General features: G+C 32.7%; 3 protein-coding genes and 1 pseudogene across 6 annotated transcripts; 3 read left to right on the top strand and 1 right to left on the bottom strand.

Annotated features, from left to right (window-relative positions):
• Nucleotides 1-6,030: 6,030 nt before the first annotated feature.
• Nucleotides 6,031-9,712, top strand: LOC108340953 (probable protein phosphatase 2C 10). 4 transcript variants are annotated; one of them, XM_017578541.2, is made up of 6 exons: nucleotides 6,038-6,325; nucleotides 6,645-6,794; nucleotides 7,662-7,901; nucleotides 8,133-8,409; nucleotides 8,995-9,149; nucleotides 9,241-9,712. In XM_017578541.2, the coding sequence occupies exons 2-6, from the start codon at nucleotides 6,768-6,770 to the stop codon at nucleotides 9,379-9,381; spliced, it is 840 nt and encodes a 279-aa protein (XP_017434030.1). In that variant the 5' UTR covers nucleotides 6,038-6,325; nucleotides 6,645-6,767; the 3' UTR covers nucleotides 9,382-9,712. The 4 variants fall into 4 exon arrangements, with proteins under 4 accessions (XP_052734912.1, XP_017434030.1, XP_017434028.1 ...); XM_017578539.2 differs by having other exon boundaries at nucleotides 6,447-6,794; XM_052878951.1 differs by having other exon boundaries at nucleotides 6,039-6,325; nucleotides 6,447-6,794; nucleotides 7,656-7,901.
• A 933-nt stretch (nucleotides 9,713-10,645) lies between these two features.
• On the top strand, nucleotides 10,646-16,725 carry LOC108340946 (outer envelope protein 64, mitochondrial). Its single transcript, XM_017578529.2, has 13 exons — nucleotides 10,646-11,031; nucleotides 11,127-11,279; nucleotides 11,371-11,495; nucleotides 11,991-12,116; nucleotides 12,554-12,736; nucleotides 12,970-13,114; nucleotides 13,282-13,450; nucleotides 14,319-14,453; nucleotides 14,561-14,758; nucleotides 14,985-15,112; nucleotides 15,189-15,240; nucleotides 15,556-15,625; nucleotides 16,269-16,725. The coding sequence occupies exons 1-13, from the start codon at nucleotides 10,808-10,810 to the stop codon at nucleotides 16,349-16,351; spliced, it is 1,791 nt and encodes a 596-aa protein (XP_017434018.1). The 5' UTR covers nucleotides 10,646-10,807; the 3' UTR covers nucleotides 16,352-16,725.
• A 1,070-nt stretch (nucleotides 16,726-17,795) lies between these two features.
• LOC108342432 (uncharacterized) lies at nucleotides 17,796-19,851 on the top strand. The gene is made up of 4 exons (XM_017580208.2): nucleotides 17,796-18,553; nucleotides 18,892-18,984; nucleotides 19,241-19,308; nucleotides 19,393-19,851. The coding sequence occupies exons 1-4, from the start codon at nucleotides 17,918-17,920 to the stop codon at nucleotides 19,562-19,564; spliced, it is 969 nt and encodes a 322-aa protein (XP_017435697.1). The 5' UTR covers nucleotides 17,796-17,917; the 3' UTR covers nucleotides 19,565-19,851.
• Nucleotides 19,240-22,004, bottom strand: LOC108341721 (metacaspase-3-like; annotated as a pseudogene).
• Between the last annotated feature and the right edge of the window lie 1,137 nt (nucleotides 22,005-23,141).

Raw genomic sequence — 23,141 nt, 5'->3', positions numbered from 1 at the left:
AAAAAAGAAAAAAAATAAAATAAAAAGATATAGAAAGCATGAGGAGACAAAATTAAAACTCATGCAAAGTGGAAAATAAAAATATATAGGAAGCATGTGGAGACAAATTCAAAACTCATGCAAAAAGAATATAATATTCAAGTTACTAACAAAACCTAAACTTACTGAGGTTTAAACGGTTTTCTATACAAATCAGCATATTTATTTTCTCTTCTAAAAATATGGAAAACACATTAAAATTGATACTTTTGTAAGTAACAAGAGTTCTTTCCTGGTGAATCTTTTATTCATACCTTTATAGTAAGGGTCCTTACTTATTGAGTCTTTAATTTTTAAGGAATAACATTAGAGTTCTCAAATGCGTATATAATTTTTGTATTCAAAATTTATCAATATTGGAACTTGAGATATTTTTTTTTCTCACTCTTTACTCTCTTTGTCTAATTTTGTTCTCTTTCTCATCTCTTTACTCTCTCTTGTTCTCTTTTTTTTTTCTTCTCTAAAACAATTTTGAAATTTGAAAAATTTGAATTTAGTTCTTCTAACAAATTATTTAAAGAATTAAATAAGTTAAAATATCAAACATTTTAATTTTTCTCAAATTTTAATGTTCACTATGAAAGAACAGCATTAAAGTTTTGCTATTATTCCTGAATTAAAGATTTTGTTTGTGATTATAACACAAATGGGAGAGTTTAGAAGAGCAGGGTTATGGGGGGTATGTACTTCCATTTTTTTAGCTATAGATCTCTTATTTTATTTTTAATTTTGTACTATGTTTTTATAGATTTATTTATACAGAAAATAACATTCTCTTTTTAGTGTTTTCTAGACAAAAGTTTGTAAACATAAAATAAGTTATTTGAATACAACATGATAATTTTATAAATATAAAAATATAAAAATTTACAAGTAGTTCTGAGGAAAGTCATTTTTATTTGGATTAAATATGTCTTTTTTTTCTTCAAAATATTATGAAAACTTATATTTCATCCTTAAACTACATTACAATGCATTTAGTTCTTATATTTTCCAACCGATGACATATATAGTATTTCTCATGTAATAAAGGAGTTTCATAATAAATTAAAATATAACATTCACATGTTGTTTGTTAAGAAGATAATTTACATTAGCTATCCTATATAAGAATTAAATATTTTATAATTTATAAAAGAATTGGACTCACATTTATTCAAAATCGGTTTAATTTAGACTAATTGTTTTAATCTAATTTAAAAAATTAGATCTAGGAACAGTGAGTGCAGTTCTTGTGGTCAACTATATTCAGTGTGCATTCTTGATTTCATAACTTGGATTCAGTCTTGTCAAATCAAATCTTCTTTGCATTCTTATCTACTGCTCATAAGATTCCATAAATAAGTACTCATTACATTTTTTTAATTTCTTTATAGAGAAATGACTTTGAATTCAATCTACAAAGTTTTAATTTACTTTAAAAATCAATTTTTTATTCTTTCAAAATCTCGTGTTATTTTCAAGCATGATTGTCCTTGATCTAATTTTGACTAGCCAACATGATTTCAGCTTCACCTAACTTTAACTTGGAGGCAAGTTATCAATTTTGAAATGTAGTTTAATTCAATTTGTTGGACAATAACTGAAATTAAAACAGGCCACATTGATTCAACTTTAGGAAATTTCTTAATGCAAATTCAAATTTTAACACTTTAACGAGATTTAATAGGTATGAATGAGAGCAAAACTTTGTTCTGTTTATAAATTATAGTTAAAATTTTAAGTGTAAATTTAAATCTCACATTAATACTATAATCATTATAATCTTATATCATATTGGATTAATTACTAATGATTAAGTACATAATTATAGAGTCAAATCATAGCTGGACTTTTAGTAAACATGCATCAAAATGTTTGGAGATACTCTATCATTCAAAATAAAAGCATCGACAACACAGTAAAAATTAAAATTAAAATCTGTCCAGAACTTGTACTGATTTAGCCTATTTTTATAAGAACATATACAACTTAAAATAAATTAATCTCAGACATATTAATTAAAATATTATACTTTATTTAATTTTGTAATTGACTTATTCAAAAAAATGTTCATAGCTACACTTTTAACCATAATAATATAATGTTTTACAATTATATTTGATGAGAATTTTATCTTAGTAACATAATTGTGACTGTAGTTTAGAAGTGAGTGTAGTATGGTTTTGGCATGCCTGTTGCCATGTTCGTTTAAGATGATTGATAGCATAGCAGCACAGGAAAAGTTCATCTGTTCTTGTGTAACAGAGCAACAGAAACAGAAAAAGGAGGAGACATCAGCACGGGTTGTACACGTGGCAAAACCCCACCTCGTACACCTAGGTCACTGTTTGTTTCCACGCGTGTGAAGTTGTGACATGTTGGTTTTTCTGATGGCATAATGAGAGTGGGAATGTTAATAATTAAGTAAAAAGAGCTTTTCCTATTGTTTTGTTGATCCACCAAACACTGCACAGACCAATGCATGCAATTGACCTATTCATGGTTGTAATAATAAGCACATCCACTTACTTCTTTTTTTCTTATTCATTTTTTAATATTTTACACTTCAAATTCATTAACTGAATTTCAAATATTTATCATTATGTGATGAGACCTCTGAATATTTTCTTTTTTGAACAAATTTTGGCACTCGTGCTTGTTTGTAATGATTCTATTGTTGATTATCTCATGCAAAGACATTTTATTATGAATGTAGAACACCTTTTTTTCTCTCTTTAATTTTGATTAACTAAAAATAAGTAAGGTTGAAGCATAGTTTGTGCAACTTTGCTCCTTTTTTTTTTTGTAAAAAAACATTTGATATTTTTAAATTTGATTTTTTTAATTTTATATTTAAATATAGTTAGCACAGTGTTAAAATAGAACATACCGATTAATATAATTAAATTAAAAAAAGATATTTCGTATTAAAAAAAATTTTGGATACATAATATATCTTCTATTTTTAATACTGCACTAACTATATTTAAATATGAAGTTAAAAAACATCAAGAATTTAAAAATATCAAATGTCTTTTTAGGAATTACATAAAAAAGAAGAAGCAAAGTTACATAAATTATACTTAAACCTTGTAATTTATATTTTATAAATATAAAATTGTAATTCAATTTTTAAATTTGCTTATATATGTATATTTATTTATTTTCTTTTTGTTGTTGTTACGTTTCAATTAATTAAATCAGTTTGTGGTACTTAATAGATATATCAGTGGTAAGTTTCATCAAATCATAAAAACTGAATATAAAATTTAAAATTAGTTAAAAATTAAATATTTATAAAACAGGATAACTGGGTGGTTTTAAATTTTAATTAGAGGGTCGAAAATTGCAAATTGAATGAAATAAGGAGATTAAAATTTTATTTGAATATTATTTTTAGAAAAAGTCAGTTAACTGATGAAGGGTAAAAAGGACAGTTTAGTTTGAACTGGTTTGGATGGAGGTTTAGATTGAAACTGAAACAGGACAAATTTGGGAGAGATGCAATTATGGTTGGGAAGGAACCAAACAAGTTTGCTAGATTTTTAATTTGACCATTCAACTTTTACTATACAGAGCAGAGTGGTTTCTGACTTTCTCAGATGTTTGTCATCACTGTCTGTCTATTATCAATCTAACCCTAATTTTAACCTAACCCTAACCCTAATATATTTAACTTAATATGAAATTAAACCTGAGCCCCACCCAGCAGAATCCTTCCTTCAAAGTTGAGTTTTTTACTGTTACATTTGGCATTTAACGTTTTGTTTGAAAAAAATATCTTTAAGATTATGATGCTTCTAGTCAATTGCCAACTGTACTGTTTCTATGCTCACAGTTAATGTCCTGTCTAAAAAATCTAACATGCAGGGTTGACTTCTTTATTGCAGATAGTATTCTCCATTATTATATTCTACTTTTATACATATTTTTATTACATTATAATATATTAACTCCTTCAGTCTTATTTATACAAGAGACTCGTGTTGAAAATTTAAGTTTTAATACATTATTTCATTTTATTTTTAGCCGTTTGTTTCAAAGTAATTATATTTTTTAAAAGAATTTAGTAAGATCTCGTATTTTGTTAAAAAATATTCAATCTGATCATTTTTGTTCACGTCGTTAAAAACATAACAGTACAAATATCACTACATTATCACTATCTCCAGACAAATTCTAATTTTTCTCTAAGAAACCCTAGCCGCCACACCATCTAGCGCTGTCACCGTCGTCCTTGCCGGCAGTCGTCTTCTCCAACACATCACGCGTCACCACCAAAGCGTCTTCTCTCTTATGTTGTACCTCTATCACATTCGCATCTCACATTCGTTCTCGCGTCAACACCCAACGCAATCCTTTGCTATGCCGCAACCACCAATCTTCACCATTTTCACCCTCGCACCAGTCAAATCGTCGTCGTGCCTGCAGCACTGTCGTCCAATCTCAACAACAGAATCGTCTACCACTAACCACCTGCCAAATCACCAGTTGCTGCAGATCGCGAATCGTCACTCTTCTCCACCACTAATCGCACCACTGCTTGTCTCCACCTGCAACCACAATCAGACCTGCAAGCAAACTGTGGAGACCTAGGGTTTCTCGCGTTCTCGTCGCATAGCTTTGGTGGTAGCGTATGATGCATTGGAGAGGATGGCTGCCGGCGAGGATGGTAGTGACGGCGTTGGATGGTGCGACAGCTAGGGTTTATTGGAAAGAAAGGTGATGATGACGTGGTAGAGATTTTTTTTTAAAATTAAAAAATCATTTAAGTCCACTTATTAACGTGTGCCACGTACTTATGAGATGGCACGGTGGCATTTGCACTGTTATGTTTTTAACGGTGTGAGCGAAAAGGAACAGATTGAACATTTTTTAACAAAATATGGAGTCTTACTGAACTTTTTTTAAAAGACATGATTACTTTAAATCAAACTCATAAAATATGGACCAAATGATGTACCAAAATTTAATAAATATGTTATGTTATTAAATAATTTTACTAAAATTATTTCATTCTTTTAATGAATATAGTACTAATTTCGTATAAATAAAATAATTAATTTGAAAATAGATTAAAAAAGTTGTTACAGTGTTACTACATACTACTCATGTTAGAAAATAACAATAAATTTCAGTGATTCCTTTACTCCTATTAAATACCGTTTAACAGAAATTAAGAAAAACTATTAGCATCTATGAGAGACTAACCTGATTCAAATATTGATGCAGGTTTTTTAATATTTATAAATGCATATACAGAAGTATTATTTATTAAGAGGAGAAATGCTTAAGTTTAATATTTTGGTTGAACACAGTTAAATAATGTAAATTAATTGTTAAAATGAAAGAAAACATGAAATGAAAGAAGTGCTGTAAAAGCACAGTTTTATGTCAATTTTTTTTTTATATTTGAATTTGAGTAAAATATTTGTATTTTTAATTTACTCAATTACAAGAAGAGAAAAGTATATGAGAAAAATAAATATATATAAAATTTATCCACTTTTATCTTTAATGACGTCATTTCAATAATATATTTAAATAAATTATCTTTTTAACCATATTTATTTTCTATATCAAATTTGAAGTAAAACAACGTATTTTTAACTAGGATTATTGGAATCAAATGACAGTATTAATTAAATTTCTTAATCAAGACAAAAAAATGAGTTACCTTTTGCTCATTCATATTTAGAGTTGGATAGAAGTTTTGAACCAAAATTATCATGATTTTTAATTTACATATTAATTGTGAGAAAATACATTATTATTTAATAAAAAATAATCCTTTTATCTTTTGTCTATAATTAACTTAAAATTCATTCCTGTTAAAACTTTTGATTGGTTGATGATATTAAAACTCTTATCATTGCATAAAAATAATAACTTTATTACACTGTATGATTAGATAGTGTTGCTTGGTCAAACAAGTAAGAATATAAAAGGAAATTGCTTCATTGTAAAATAAGATTGTTTGTGTTATCCTTTGGAGACAAGAGCTATCTTAGGGAAAAATAAGAGAATGGTAAGGAGAGAGAAAGTGTTAAGAGGGTAGAAAGGGTTGCTGACTTTTGAAGTCTTTCACAAGTCCCCACCCAACCCAAGGAAGGCAGCCACCTATGGGAGAGAGTTGAGAGAAGAACTATGAAATGAAACCTCAAAACAGCTGTATGTAATAATCAAACAAAGTGTGTCAGCATAGCAATAGCAATTACAATAACACAAAACTGCAAAGTCAATAAGGGCAACCTCTGCCTTTTCGCACCCATTGCAGACCAGACTTTCTCAACAAAACCATAAGGTTACCTTACCACCCCTCCGTCTTCTTTTCTATTCTTTCTTTTAATAACCTCTTTTCATCACAAGGGCGTTTTCTTACAAGCTTTTCTTGTTCTTTCTCTCTTTTTCTTCATTTCTTACAGAGGAGACCACCCACTTCTCCTGCCCATCTCTAATATATTTTTCTGCCAAAAATTTCAAATTTTTGGACTGGTTGTGAATTTTTTTAGCCTGCTGATTATCTGGGTGTTGGAAAGATTTCCTTTTGCCCTCTCTTTTCTCGAGAGGATTGTTAGAATTGCTTGCGTCAGTGATCGGAATGTTTTGCTGATAATTCACAGTTGTTGGAGAGTTTTGGAGTTTCTTTGCCGTCAAATATTTGCTAAATTTTCTGTTCTGAAGATTTGAGAAGAGTTTGATGTTGAGCAATAGAAGGGGAAGGTGAGGCGGGGCAGAATTATTTCATGGATTGTTTCTGTTGCTTCCATCAGGTGAGAATCTGTGGCCTCTTTATTATTGTTCTAAAGTTTTGCCTTTAGAATAATCAATCTTCATGAATGTACAATTTCTTAACGTTTTAAAAGATTTTCTTTTTGTATCTTAGAGGGGCCTTATGCAGCCTTTATCTATGTGCGGATTGAGTTTTGCCTGGGGCAATGAATGGCTTTGGACTGTCCGAAATTTTATTTTCTAAGCATACTTGTCAATGAAAATTGAAACATAAGATTTTTTTTTTAAGCTTTGGACTTTCTGCAGTAAGCTACTTTCGAGACATAGGGTTCATTTCAAATGGTTGCTATTAACCAAACTGTCTATTTAATATAGTTTCGACTCTTGAATGTTTAGTCAGTGTTTTTCAGTCTACTATGAACAAGATTTTAAATTGTGATCATGGTCCCCTCACAGTTGTTGTTGCCACGATTCTTGATATTGTTGGAAATTACAAATGCGGTTGATGCTCCTCAATTGCAGTTGTGTTGTTGGGGTCACTGATCCAAAGAAGCTTTGCATACGAAATTTCACTCAGACCATTTTTTAAAACCATGCTTATGAGCTATGTTTTATTTATAACTCATTTGGTTGTTGGTGCTGATAAATACTCAGTATTCTGTGGCTGTGGCTGATAGAATTATCTAGTACGGGGTTTGTTTCTCTGATTTATTTCTGAATGTTGTTTGTTTGTATTGACAACTTCCTATTTCCTGGCTTCACATTTATGCTATGCTTCCCTCAATAATCAATCATTTTCCTTTGTCTTTTTTAATAACATCTTGAATGCTTCAATCACCTTCCTTGGATGGCATCTTATGTTAAACACAAGAATTTTTGTTAGTGTATTTTGACTTTAATAGTTGTAGGTGGTTGGAGGACGCTCTTCATGTAGCTCCGGCAAGGGGAGGAGCCATCTGTGGCCAGTTAAGTATGGTTTTAGCCTAGTTAAAGGGAAAGCAAACCACCCAATGGAGGACTATCATGTAGCAAAAATTGTGAAATGCGGAGGGCAAGAATTAGGACTTTTTGCTATATATGATGGACACTTGGGAGACAGTGTGCCAGCCTATTTACAAAAGCATCTCTTTTCTAATATCTTGAAGGAGGTCAGTTATTGAAACATACTAAAATGTATCATCATTGATTTATCACATTTGATTAGCTCCCCATACACTCTCTTTTCACGATCAATATTGACAGTAAGAAATGTAATTTTGTATAACCTCTTTCTTGTCAGAAAATCCTGAAGTTTGGCCTAATTTTCTTCTTTGAACTCTGTAATGCCGCTTGGCAAGATTTTAGTTTGGAATTACAAATTGTAGTCTTGACTATTCCAGGAGGACTTCTGTACCGATCCTAGAAATTCTATCATTAAAGCTTACGAGACAACAGATCAGGCCATTCTTTCTCACAGTTCTGATTTGGGGCGAGGAGGATCTACTGCAGTCACTGCAATTCTTATTAATAATCAGAACTTATGGGTCGCAAATGTTGGAGATTCACGAGCAGTTCTGTCAAGGAAGGGGGTGGCCATTCAGATGACCATTGATCATGAGCCAAATACTGAGAGGGGCTTCATCGAGAACAAAGGAGGCTTTGTCTCAAACATGCCAGGTTCTTTAATAAACCTTAGTTAGTTAATGTCTGTTAGATATTGCTTACATGTTCAAGGGGCAGATTTATGTTGTCATTCTTAGATTTCAATACTATGAAATGTTTGGGAATAGGATTTATGCATCATGAAATGATTTTTCATTAGTTATGGTGTTGGATTACTGCTTAAGTTCAGTAACTTTGTGGGATGCTTTGATTGCAACCTTAAAGCATGACTTGGACAATATTTACCTTACAAGTTACCCTTGTTGTATGGATTTACACTCTACACTCAGATATAAGGACTGATCTTGATATATATTAATTAAATATTAAATTAAGTGAGGTAGTAAATTACAAACAATGAAGCTCCACGAATATAAGCACAAGGTTGTCTGTTTTTATGCACATCTCATTTTTAAGCTTGTAATTGCAAGGATACAAATAAAGTCTCACATCAGATAAAACAAGAGATGAACATGAGTTTATATAAATTATAAGATGAAACCCGAGTTTTGGAATGTTAGTATAGAAGTATTTTGTGACATTAATACAATTGTTGTGTAATTTGGAGGAGTTTGTTAACTTGTTAGTGGTTTATATCAGGAGATGTTGCAAGAGTGAATGGGCAGCTTGCAGTTTCTCGAGCATTTGGTGACAAAAATCTGAAATCACACTTGCGATCTGATCCTGATGTACATCATTTTGATATTAACTCAGATGCTGAGCTTTTGATACTTGCTAGTGATGGTCTTTGGAAGGTTATCCATAATTCTAAAATATTTTTCTGTCCATTGTTTATGCAGAACTTAAAGAATTTCTACACCTTTGTGTTGTCTTTTTGCATTGCAGGTAATGGCAAACCAAGAAGCAGTTGATATTGCTAGAAGGATAAAAGATCCACAAAAGGCAGCAAAAAAGCTAATTGCGGAGGCATTGGACAAAGACAGCAAGGATGATATTTCGTGCATTGTAGTTCGTTTCAAGGGTTGACTGATAGATGAAAAAGGGAACACAACACAACAACAAACACCACACAACTATTCCCTATATTTTCTTGGTATATATTTCATAAATCTTAGACTTCCATTTGTTTTGAGATCTCGTCATATCCATTTTCTACAACACAGGTTTTGCTCATTCCTCTGTAAAATTGAACTTCTTCAAATTAGGTCCTCCTGCCATTTAGTTTCTCATCATTTGTTTTGTGTAGATTAATTATTATTACCATAATTTTTCTTTGTAATTTGCATTATTATTTCATGTAGCAGTGTGAAGTTGAACATTGTTTCTAAATTTGATCCAGGGATTTATGCGTTTGTTATGAACACAATTTACAATATTCTTTCAATACCCCTACATCTCCGATACATACTTTTTTAAAGTGTCGACAGCAATTGTTTCACTTTTTTTTTTAACATTATTTATATTTAAATCTTTTAACTATTTCAATTAGTGCGGTTAAAACGAATTCAACACAAGTTAAAATTTTGATATAGATTAATTTTAAGTTTGATCTATTCGAATTAAATATGATGAATTGAATTACTAATTTATTTCATTTTTTTAAATTATTTTTAATTGAATGTAATATTTTTAAATTATTTTCAACAAAGCCATGTTTGGAAATATCGGACAGTCAATCCATAAATTTTTCTTATGCTCCAAACTTTCACGTTTCATTTTTCAACTCGAAATTAATGTTAAATTTTCTTCAAAATTAGAAACTAGTTTTCCTCGACTACAAGTAAATTAGTTATTCAATCATCAACTAACTTCTACTTTTCATCCTCTGCGTATAGTTTTTATTTCCAATATTAGTTAAACAAATTCACTTAATATGTTTTTTAATTTTTTTTATTAGCTAAAAAAGGTTTCGTTATAAATAACTTGAATATGAATATTTTTTTATTGAAACTTGACACGTCTTTTTGTCGCAATTACAAATAAAAGTCTACGATCGAAGTTGTGATATGATTTTTATCATCAACGTATTCAAATTAAATTCATTTAATCAACATCAAAGCTTCTGACTAAATATTTAATAATCAACGCGCTAGATGCCGTGAAAGACACATTTGTTTGTTAAAAACAAGAAAAAGCCGAAAAATAAAATAAAATAAAATCCGTAGAGATATATATATATATATATATATATATATATATATATATATATATATATATATATATATATATATATATATATACGCTGGGAATGTTTTGTAATCTGACTCTTCAAAGAAAAAGAAAAAAGAAAAAAAAGTGGTAATGTAATAAAATAGAGTATGCTAGATTCGCGCGAATATACATTAGGTTGAAAATTTATTTGGGAGCGGCGCATGATAGCGGTGACATTCCCTCCTTTCTGTAAAACCCTTTCGTTGAGTGCCCTCTGTATCATCACGTCACGTTCACGATCATGTCTAAATCGTTGAAGCTCAACGCCTCCAACCCTAAAGTCTGGCTCCTCATTGGAATAGGACTCGCCGGCGCCGTTGTTCTGGTCGAGACCCGCCGGAGGCGACGGCGGAAGCTCCCCAATGAGGACTTCGGTGCATTCGTAGAGCGTTTCGAACTTCTCCCCATTCCTCAACCCGACCAAACGCAAACGCTCTCTTCCCTAAGCTTCGCCATCAAAGACATGTTCGTTTCGTCCTTCATTTCTTTATTTCCCTCTGCTTCAAATATTTTTGCGTACTAATTTTAAACGAGTTGTAGTGATTACTTGTTTACGGCAGATTCGATGTGAAGGGGTATGTGACGGGGTTTGGGAACCCTCATTGGAAGAGGACGCACAGTGAAGCTGGGAAGACTGCCATTGTCATCACTGCCCTCCTCTCCAACGGTGCTACTTGTCTTGGCAAGACTGTTATGGATGAATTCTCTTTTGGGTGTGTAATAAGTGATAGCGTGTAACCGCTTTTGATTCTGAAATCGTTTACTTTACTAATTTGTTGGTGGCTTTCGTCGTCGGCATTGCAGGATTTCCGGTGAGAACAAGTTTTATGGAACGCCAATTAATCCTTACTTGACCTCATCCATCCCTGGCGGTTCCTCCAGTGGTTCGGCTGTTGCTGTTGCTGCACGTCTCGTTGACTTTGCTATAGGTGAGTTTAGTTTACTTGCTTGTCAAGTAATCTTTCCTTTGAAAATGCTATTCTCTCAATTTGTGTATGTGTTCTTACTTATTAGCTTGCCTATTCAATGTAATAAACAACAACCAATTTTATTTTGTTTATGACATTGGAATTGTTCTTGTGCTCAAATGTATTCCTGAAAAGTGGAAAGTGTTTGTTTGTGTGTATTATTTGGTCTCATACAGCTGTGAAATAGTTTTTTCTATGCTGACACTCATTAAAAGTTAAGTTCCATGGTTGTAGGGATATACAAATTATATCTTGATAGTTGCATTCACAATTTCAGGATTCCAGCTCGTAGTTTATTATTGTAATCTCATTCATGTATTGTTGCAGCATGGCTTGCTGTGCATAGCCTGTCAGTGTCTTATCCATATATGAAAACATTGAAATTGCAATTTCTTTGTGATCATAAAATTCATTTGCTATTGTTTTCTCTCTCAAGTATCGTGCTTGCTTATGTAGGTACCGATACAACGGGATGTGTGAGAATTCCCGCAGCATTCTGTGGTATTCTTGGGTTTCGACCATCTCATGGGGTTGTATCCACCATTGGAGTTCTTCCAAATGCACAAAGCTTGGACACTGTTGGTATGATGCTTAATTGTGTGATTTGTTTTATATGTTTTTATTTATTTGTCAATATATTACTAGGTTTTATTTATCTGAAATATCCACATATACGTTTAATCTCTTTCAAATATTGAATTCTGTATCAATTTTCCACGTGACCAAGTATTACGTGGAGAAAATTGGGAAATTACATTCACGGTTTAATAAATTTTCAGAGGAGTCCTATATAACAAGATATGATTGTTGGTACTCGGTATTGCTTTCCATTTTTTTACAGTATAACATGTCTAGTTAGGTCTTGGTCTGACAGCCCAGTGTAATATATGCTTACCTTAATTAGAAATTACTGCTCATTGAGTTGAATTGGGATTTCACTGTTCTTTTAATTTGCACACAATATTTTTAATACTTTCTTCTTTAATTGTTTATTGCCTCATTGCATAACTACATTGTAGGATGGTTTGCTCGGGATGCTTCTGTCCTACGTCATGTTGGACTTGTTTTACTTCCAACGAATTTGGTCGAGGTCAAAAGGACAAGGCGTATTATTTTTGCAGATGATCTTTTTCAACTATCTAAAGTTCCTTCGCAGAAAACAGTATATGTTATTGACAAAGCAATTGAAAAATTGTCTGGTTGTAAGTTTCTTTACCTTTGAAGACTTATTCATGACTCCTATATATATATAATTTTTATGGTTGATTTACTTTGTTGTTATCACCTAGTGGAAAAAGGCTTTTGTTGTGTTGTTATTATTGTATGGTTGATTGTCGATACAGTGAGTGACAAAACTTTGAATGTCTTGACATGATAAGGGGAAGTTTGTGTGTATTATGAAGAATGAAGTCTTTTGGTCCAATTGTTTTTGCAGATCAGTCCCCGCAACATATGAATATTTGCCAGTATATTGCCTCTAATGTTCCCAGTTTAAAGGGATTTCATGATAAATTAACACACCAACAAAATGGAGTATCTATATTGAAGGATCTCACTTTGGTTATGTTTTCTTTACAAGGGTATGCTAATTTATCCTTTAGTATTTTACTATTAAATATATACTTTATGTTTCCGTATGGTTGATGAATCATTTCCCTCGTTTGCCTTTTTTAATAAACATTGCGTTTTAGATTTTTTTTAAGGGTCTTGTATAACCCTTTATTGCAATTTTGTATCTGCTCTTCAGATATGAATTCAAAACAAATCATGAAGAGTGGTTTAAATCAGTCAAACCCAGGTTAGGACGTGCTGTGTCTGAGCGTGTTATTGCAGCCATGAATAGTACGCATGATCATGTGAAAACCTTGTATAAAGTAAGAAATGAAATGCGGGTTGCTTTCCAACGTTTGTTAAAGGTACTGTAATATCTGCAGTCATTTGTCAGTAATGCTTTAGCTTAATGTTTTCAACTTTCAAATGATGTTAAAACTAGCATGGTGAAATGTGCAATGCGTGGAGTCGTATTACATATTTTTTTAAAAAAAATAGAAAACTGAGAAACTAAAATGACTTTTAATATATCATTAAATTATCTTATTTATAAGCAAAGCTTTTTAGTGTTAATAATACTATTCATTTTCAAATATTGAATTAAAAAGAAATTAAATAAATGAAATATTCATGAATGAATGGCAATATTATATATGATACTGAAGCCATCATGGTAGTAAATACTTATGGTTACATAAGAAAATAATCATGGTAGGATTGTGCCAATACTTGCCTAAGAATATAAAAATATAAGCATTTTGTATGAAATAGTTGTAAAAATGAAAATATTATAATTTAAATAGGATTAAAAAAAGAAAAAGGAGGAGATTATACAATGATAGAATAAAATATAGAATTAAATCCATAATATATACGAAAAATATATTTTAAATGTTTACCTATCAATATAATTTAAATACTAATATACTTTCTTGTAATGTTTTACTCTAGTATGATGCTGGGTGTATGCCTGTCTGTCATTGTAAGTAAACTTTCCAAGTTATAGCCTTGAGTTTTCTTAACTTGTTATGGCAAGTTTAGGGGAAATGGAGAGTAAATTAGTAGTCCAATGTAGCATTTGTTTTCATATCAATGTTTGAAAAAGTGATTTGTCCTAAAATTATTCCATCAAGATATTCCGATTTGTATTATGAAATCTCAAATAGGCTTTCTTAATGTTATTGTATTTGTTCGTGCTATGCCCTTATCTCCTCTGTTTTGATTGTCTTACAGGATGATGGAATACTAGTTATTCCCACTGTTCCAGATGATCCATTAAAGCGTAATACAGAGAAAGGATTTTCTTCTGAGTTTCATGACAGAGCTTTTGCATTATCTAGCATTGCTAGTATCTCTGGATGTTGTCAGGTATCTTTCTATCTTTAGGCTTTGGAGTGAATGTTTTCCCTCTTAACTTTTATTTATTTATCTGAAACTTCTGTTGATTTTTATATTTGCTTATGCATCATTTGCAGGTTGCAATTCCATTAGGATGTCACAAAGATTGTTGTGCTTCTGTCTCGTTCATCTCGGCTCATGGAGCTGATAAATTTCTTCTTAATACGGTTTTGGATATGTATACAACAATTCAGGAGCAAGTTAGTGTTGCTTATGCTTTGCCCCTGCCGGATACAAATGGTGGTATAGAAACTTCCGAGCTTTTGAAGGAGAAGGTTAATTCTACTTCAGCATTTCTTTTGTATTCTGATAAAATTCTTTTGTAAATAAGGTCATCTTGTAAAATCCATAAGATTTGATCACTTGATTAATAATGAATGTAAAATATAACTGTATTAAAGCTTCTCAAGAAGGGTCAATGGTTTTATATGGGGTAATGGTGTAGGAATGGTGGTAGGTTTTCAAGATGTGGCATGGATCACTAAAAAGGCATTTTTTCAGGGAAATGCAGCCTTTAAAGGAAGGCTGTGGAATAAGGCAGTCGATTACTACAGTGAGGCTATTAACTTGAATGGGGAAAATGCAACTTACTTCAGCAACCGGGCAGCTGCTTACCTGGAGTTAGGATGGTACAAGGTTTCTCCTGTTCTTACAATTAACTTTCACCATTTCTATGTAACTGGTGTATACTGTGAAAATATGCAGCTTTCAGGAAGCTGAAGAGGACTGCAATAAGGCTATATTACATGATAAGAAGGTGAGAAGCTGAGCATGTAACAACAGTGCCAAAATCGTGAAAAACAACCATAACTAATGAACTCTACTAACTATAACTTGTATTCTAATATTGTGGTAAATGTATTTCTTTGAATACCTTAAAATGTCTTACATTATGGGTATCCATCTTAGGAGAAGCTTAATAGTGTTCCAGTTATCATTTATTTTTGCAATTTACATTTAGTAGATCCATGTATTTCGCAGTACTTTTGATTTTGACATCTCAATCTAAAAGAATATCTACAGCACATATGGATGTAATTGGGGATCGTTGTGTATTTTTATTTTACTGCAGAATGTAAAGGCATATCTGAGGCGTGGAACTGCTAGAGAACAACTACTTCGTTATAAGGAAGCTCTGAAAGGTGCGTCAATTTAAAAAAAAAAAGTGCTTGCATGTCATTTGAATCTGATTTGAAATGGTGTAGGATAGTTCTTGACAAGGACATATATCATAGAATAGAATAGTCGTTACTAGTCAACTTTGATATTGCGTAAGCAGTCCAATAATGTTTGGACTTTTTTTTAAACTTTGTTTTCTTGATTCTGATGCGGATCCTATGGAGCATGATGACGTTTAGAAACAGGTGGAACAAATCTGTTGAATACAAAAGAGGCAGAAATGAGGATAATCATATTTAAATGTGCCTGGTGTGTACCTTTTTTGGTGTCATTAGATCTTTTAATCTTCAAAGAACTGACATACTTGACCATGTAATATAGGTAGGTGAAAAAGGGTTTTGTTTGAGGTAGAGATCGTAATTGTTAGATATTCGGATGTCTTAGTTGTACTCGAATCTTGCACTGTTGTGGGATGAGCTATTCGTTGTATCCCGTAATAGAGAATTTTGCTGTACTTTGACAGCCGATTGTTGGCCTCATTGTCTGACCATTACCATAGACTATTATCAGGATAACTGGATCTATTTGATAGCTTTTTGTGGATCACCTACCTCTTATTCTTAATGGTGTTCCCTTTCCTCTTTCATTTTCTCACGTTTTATCCAGATTTCCAGCATGCTCTCGTTCTTGAACCACAGAACAAGACTGCTAGTCTTGCAGAGAAAAGACTCAGAAAATCCTGGAGTTGATACGAGCTGTTCTTTCGACACTGACCTTCATACGTCTCAAGAATGTTAATGGCTGTCGATTTGGCTCCTTTCTTGCACTTTATACGAGCAACACAGGGAAGATCAGTCTGTGTTGGTGGGATGCTCCATTTTTGATCTCATCTGGGAATTTTGTTGTAAAAAAATATTATAGAAAAAAGGCATAGAAATTTGGAGCCAAGAAGTATACGCTGTCTCACCTCCTTTTCTTTCTCCCCTCTTTGTTTGTGCGCCTGTTCAAAAGGCAAATAAGTTCTGCGTAATAGTTTGGCCTAACAGGTTCCTGTAAATTTTAGATGTGACTAAACGTTTTGCATTTCTGATTGTGCGGAAAAGAAAACTTTTTTGTTTCAGACATATTTTGAGAGTCAATCTGTATACGATGTTATATTGATCCAAATGCTAAATTGATCCAAATTATATAAATTTTAGATTATATGAAATTATACCAAGTTTAACTCATTTTCAATTTTAAAACTGAGTTTTAAATAATAATTATATTTTTTATGTATATAAATTTATTCCTTTTATTAAATATATATTTATTTAAGTAACCTTAATATTGAAGAAAAAAATGTTGGTTTTATACTCTAATTTTATAGACATGAAATAATTTCTTATTTTCAAATTCATGTTAAACTCTACACTATAATTAATTATCGTGTATACTTAATTACTTTTTAGTAAATTATTAAATGACTAATTAATTATAAAAGAAAAAAATAAAAAATAAAAAAATAGCATAGATAAATTAGTTTTAAAAATAAAATAAATGAATAAAAAAGTAAAATAAATTTGATGTACATATAACAAAATAAATATAAATAAAAAATAAGAAAATAAAATAACCATGATAGTAAATTAAATATAAAATAAAATGAATAATAAAACAAATTTGTTAGTATTTTTTTTTATATTGTAATATATTTATCTTTCAATTTTGTAATGTATAAAATCATTTGTTAAATTATTTAATATATAAATAAAAACACTTTTTAACTTTCAGGCTTTAAAATGATTACTTCAGATCTTAAAATTAGATTTTGAATAACCGAGAAGAATAAAGCAGTAACGTAGAAAAGAATTGGAAGAAAGTAACAGATGGTGGGCATAACTCGTAACTTATTATGCATTTAAACACATTAATGGTAAGTTTAAGAGTAAAATTAATTTTAAGAGTTGTTAAGCAAGGGTTTTTATGGCCTAACCACAGTGAATTGACCACTCAGCATATGTGAAGTGAGGCATTGTTGTAAAATAAAGAATAGAGAAAAAAGGAGAAGGAAGAAAATAGTAGAATTGCATGTGTCACATGAAACGGCAGTCCGCGTTTGTTGCATTGGAGTTCGAACTGATGTCGTGTTGGGATATCCCCTGACCTCGTATTCTCACTAAATTTTTTATTTCATAAAAATAACAAGCATCTAATCATATCCTACGTTATTCTCTGTAACCCGTTTTCTTCTCATAACTTTCATCGTCTCCCTCTCCTCCCTCATCGTCTCATTCCCTTCATCGAATTCATCAACCCTTCAACAAACGCTTTCCATGTTGCCAAAACTATCCAAATGCTTCAGCTTTACCGCCTCGCGGGACTGGGTCTACCGCCACCTCTTCGCCTCCGCGGGGCTCCGCTCCGTGGCGACGGAGCTCGGCGAGGGGACCACCATGCACTGCTGGGTGCCCAAGCTGCAGAAGCCATGCAAGCCCAGCCTCGTTCTGGTGCACGGCTTCGGCGCCAACGCCATGTGGCAATACGGGGAACACGTGCGGCAGTTCATGGGCCACTTCAACGTGTACGTGCCGGACCTAGTGTTCTTCGGGGAGTCCTTCACGTCGCGGAGTGACAGGAGCGAGTCGTTCCAGGCGGAGTGCTTGGTGAAGATGATGGAGGCCCATGGGGTGCAGCGAATGAGCCTGGTGGGGATCAGCTACGGTGGGTTTGTAGGGTACAGTGTGGGTGTTCAGTTCCCTGAGGTTGTGGAGAAGCTTGTGCTGTGCTGTGCTGGGGTGTGTTTGGAGGAGGTTGATATGCAGAATGGCTTGTTTAGGGTTTCCACTTTGGACGAAGCTTCAAACATATTGTTGCCACAGACACCAGATAAGCTCAGGGAGTTGATGAAGCTCTCCTTTGTTAGACCCGCCAGGGGAGTCCCTACTTGGTTCCTTCAAGATTTCATTCAAGTATGCATCTCTTTCTTTCCTATTTTCCTTCCAAAATTTTATGTATATTAGTTTAATTCTCCAACAAATACCCCGTGAAAATGTGAATCCTGCTGCATTAGCATTCAACTCTGGATGGTTTCTGTAGAATCTTTTTCGATTTCTTTTATGTATGTCAAAATTTTATTGAAAAATGATCTCAGCTGTGGAATTTGATTGTTTTGTGGTAACCCTTTTGTCCTGTGTCTGAATTTACAAAATTTGTTCATTTGTCATGTCAAGCAGTTTTAATCAAGGCTCATGCATGCTGGTATAAAGATCAAATGATTTAACCAATTCTGTGTTTATTACTTTTGCAGGTGATGTGTACAGACTACATTGAAGAAAAGAGAGAATTGCTTGAGGCCATACTGAAAGGCAGGAAACTTTCCGATCTTCCTAAGATCCAACTGGTATTTATTCTTTCTTTAAATTCTTATGCCTTTAGTTTTCTGAACTTTTTTATCAGGTAGTAACTTTTGTTGATACTTTTAGATTTTATCAAAAGAAACCTCACTGTTTTTTTAATAGTTGTCATCCTCTATTTGTGATGCATTGATCTGTGTTATCTCATAAAAAAACTCCAAGCAGCTAGATTATTTGCTTCACCTTCTTTAGAATATGTAGTTACTTTAATATTCACCATTTTGTATGTTTACATTGGAGCAGCCTACTCTAATTTTATGGGGAGAGCAAGATCAGGTATTCCCTCTGGAGTTAGGCCACAGATTAAAAAGGTGAGATTTGAATTCAGTGGAAGCTCATGAGTTGCATTGAAACATGATCGTAGACTGTTAAGTGTGGATTTGTGTTTGGAGCAGGCATATAGGGGAAAATGCTCAAATGGCAATCATCAAGAACGCAGGGCATGCAGTGAACCTAGAAAAGCCAAAAGAGTTTGCCAAGCACTTAAAAGCATTCCTTATTGATACAGGTACTACAAAGTCCTGTCCCACATCGCCGCTTTCTTCTCGGGAGAATATCCATTTTTAACTTTGTATCAATTAGCAGCTAGATCAAACTTCCTTGCCTGAGATTTCTGCTTCCTAAAGATCTAATTTTCCATACATTCCGGCAGGATTACTCTCTTTTTTTCGTTTTTTTTTGGGAGGGGGAAAGGGAGATCATTTATTTTTAATTTGTTGATTTAATTAAAAAAAAAAAGGCTTAGCATACTAGTTTCTTCCATTTTTTGTGGTCGGGCACGAGGTTCTCCGTTATTTAATTGTTTTTCAGAAAATATATGTACAAACGACCATATATCTCAAGACATACATTACTTTATTTCGCTCTTTCTGGGTTGCATTGCCATTGGTTTTGTGGTCTATTATTAGCATTGCTCATCAAAACGCTGCTGCACAATAGCCACAACTAACATTTCCTTAATTTAGTAAACAAAACAGAGTACCAAGTAACCACATGAAAGTTTCCATTATAAGCCAGAGAGAGAGGTAACATTTTTTTCTTATTTTTATGAGTATGAATGACAGTACTAGCAGTCTGCTTCCGCTGTTTATAAAGCCAAACCTCTTGGCAATCAGCCTTCCTTTATTTGTCTCTTTCCAACTTGGTGTTATTCCTTCCTCGTACAAGACTAACCTTGTGTCGAACATGTTAATATACTAAAGAAAAAAGAAAGTCCTTAACTAATTTTTTTACCTTTTTCCAGTAATATACCAGTTATGTCAAATAACAATTGACTTTGAATAAATATCAAACTTCTCAGACGACGTCAATTGAGGCTCCTGCAAACAAAACCCAATTAAAATAAACATGGCATCAGCTATAGTGTTTTATCTATATATATATATAGGAGAAGGGAATGAATGAACCATATAGAGTGATTGATATAATACATGAGCATACTGCATGCGACTGTTCATGTCAAGCTGTCGATCGTTTTTGCCAAACTTTTTTTCTTTAGCCCCACGGATTGTAGAGCGAATGGAATTAAGCAAGTTGCCATAAGTCAAATTAGGTTCATCTTGCATGGCTTGGATGAAACTGAAAGTCAAAGCACCAGCACTTTCCTCACCGCTAAAGGCCTAACAAAACAAACACAAAGTATGTTCTATGAATAGTTCTATTCTAATTTACACACACCCCATTGCAAAGGGAAAAAGATGCATAACTAACCGATGTATCTGCTGCATTTCCATCATCATCACAAGCTGAAATGCAAACTGTTAACCCTCCTCTCGTGCCTTTGTAAGCTCTGGGGTTTCTATGATCCTCCCATCCATAATAACCTTTTCTGTTTGTAGTCAACAAAAATAAATCATTTAGGACAACATATACAGCATCAGTGGACTTAAATCTAACTCAATTTTTAATTCCACAAAATCGATTTGTAAGGAAAAATTTGTAACTAGTTATATACTCTAATTTGATTTTATCTTTAATTAATGTAGAATTTTCAACATATTCTTTCACATCGAGATATATATTTCTTGAACGTGAAATTATGAACTTAAGCTTAATTCAATCCACATGGTGTTTGTAAAATGAAGATTGGATCTACTTGTGTACTGCAAATTACTAACCTATTCATTCAGCACATAAAAGGTAAATCAAGAACCGTGCCACTAAAGCAAGTATCAACAAGGGCATGAAGTTTGGCACCGCGAGGGAGAGGCCTGACGATTGTGGCGTTGATTTCATCGTCAACTATCTTTCCCCCATGCTCGTAATCAACGGGGCATATTGCTTCATCATATCCATCAACCTCATCCATGTCGATGTCTACTTCCCTCGATCCGTGCCCAGAGATATGAAACAACAACGAGTCCCCTGATCTGCATCCCTCAACCAACCACCTCATTGCCATTCTCATGTTATACTTTGTTGGAATTCTCAGAGGGTTTTTCTCCTCTGGGTCATCTGCACAACGTGGTTTCTCACTCTTATAAACGTATTAAGAAAACAATAATCATTAAAAATCACAACTTTCGTTTTTAAACTAAAATTAGAACACTTAATATTGCATTTAGTTAAAAGTACCTGTGAGGATGCGAATGGAATCAGCAGGGAAATCCAAGTTGTTAACGAGAAAGTATTTCATGCTCTGAGCGTCATTCACAGAACCTTTGATACTGTTACTCCGATTGCCATAGCTAATGCCAACTAACACAGCCCTCTTGTTGCCAAAGGAAGAAGGAGGGGTCAATGGAGGTGGTGGTGGTGGAGCCACCAGTTGCAAAGGCTGAGGATAATAGTATTGGTTATATGACCTACGTGCATAGCCAGGACGAGGAAGGTAACTAGGTGCGTTATTGATATTGTTGTTGGGAAAATAGTAATTTTGTGGAAGCGAAGTTCGAGCTTGAGCTTGACCTTGGCATGCATAACACATAATGGACACGCTATAGGCAGCTTACATTGGCACTACAATCGGCCTTCCACACTGCATGCATCGTGCTCTTAGGCTCGCCATCTGTTTGTTGAATTGAACCTTCCAACCCTGGATTCACTTTTCAACCAACATCCAACTTTATAATGATTTAGAAATTGAATGAATGATTTTATCTTGATTTTGATGTGAGATACGGTGCATAGTTTTGGGAGGTGACAATGAGTGTGTTGGGAATCACATTCTATTTGCCTTTTTCTGATATGGGACGGCGAATCTATTTATCTATTTATCAATAACCCACTAATGATTAAAATAAAATATAGGATCTATACGATTGTTTCAGAGAATGAAAATGAATTCAGCTCCTACGCTCACTTCTTCATCATGATCTTTGTTCATGAATGGAGCTTCACAGCATTTGAAAAAGGATGTAACGGGTGATCCAATGGATGCTCTCCATGTTGTTCGTTGGAATCTGAACATGTTCTGTGAAAAAATTAATTTAAAATTTCACTGGTTTAGAGCTTAAAAAATAATATGTTGATTGGTGTGTCATTATAGTTTCGTCCGCAAATTCAATTTAGCTTAGGTTATAGTCAAAATAAATTATTCTCATAAATAGTGTTCAAAATAAATCCATTTTAATAAATAAATTAATGTTAAAAGAATATTAACGTCATAAGTTTTTCTTTTTGTCTTGTGTCTAAATCTTTAGATTTTTCATCTTCAAGTAGAAGAACATAATATATAGTCTTTGTGATCTTCATTTCAGATGAGAGATGATTTTGATGAGGTACAATTGTTTGCACTTGATGTAGATAGAGTAGAAGTTTTGCCTGGTTTTATCCATTATCTTATTCTCACTTCATTATTCTCACGTTCATCATAATTGAATTTGAGTCCACAGTATTTTAATTGAGATTGAGCTAAAAAGATTTTTTTTTACATAAAATATAAAATTCTTTAATTTTAAATAATCAAATTAATCTTATAAATGTTATTTTTTAAAATTCTATATACACAAAATTTATTTAAGATTCTTTATTTAAAAATAAAGTTTTTAATAATGATTTTTTAAACTTGTTACAATCCCATGATTGGCATCCAAGTCTACGGTGAGCTGCAAGCTTGGTTTTAGGATGATGCTAATTATATTCATTGCTTCCTTATTGTTCTTTACACGGTTTCCAGTTTATGTATATAAAACAAACATAGGAA

This window comes from Vigna angularis, chromosome 6 (genome assembly GCF_016808095.1).
Source record: "Vigna angularis cultivar LongXiaoDou No.4 chromosome 6, ASM1680809v1, whole genome shotgun sequence".
Taxonomy (NCBI): Eukaryota; Viridiplantae; Streptophyta; class Magnoliopsida; order Fabales; family Fabaceae; genus Vigna; species Vigna angularis.
This window is presented reverse-complemented; position numbering and strand designations above follow the sequence as displayed.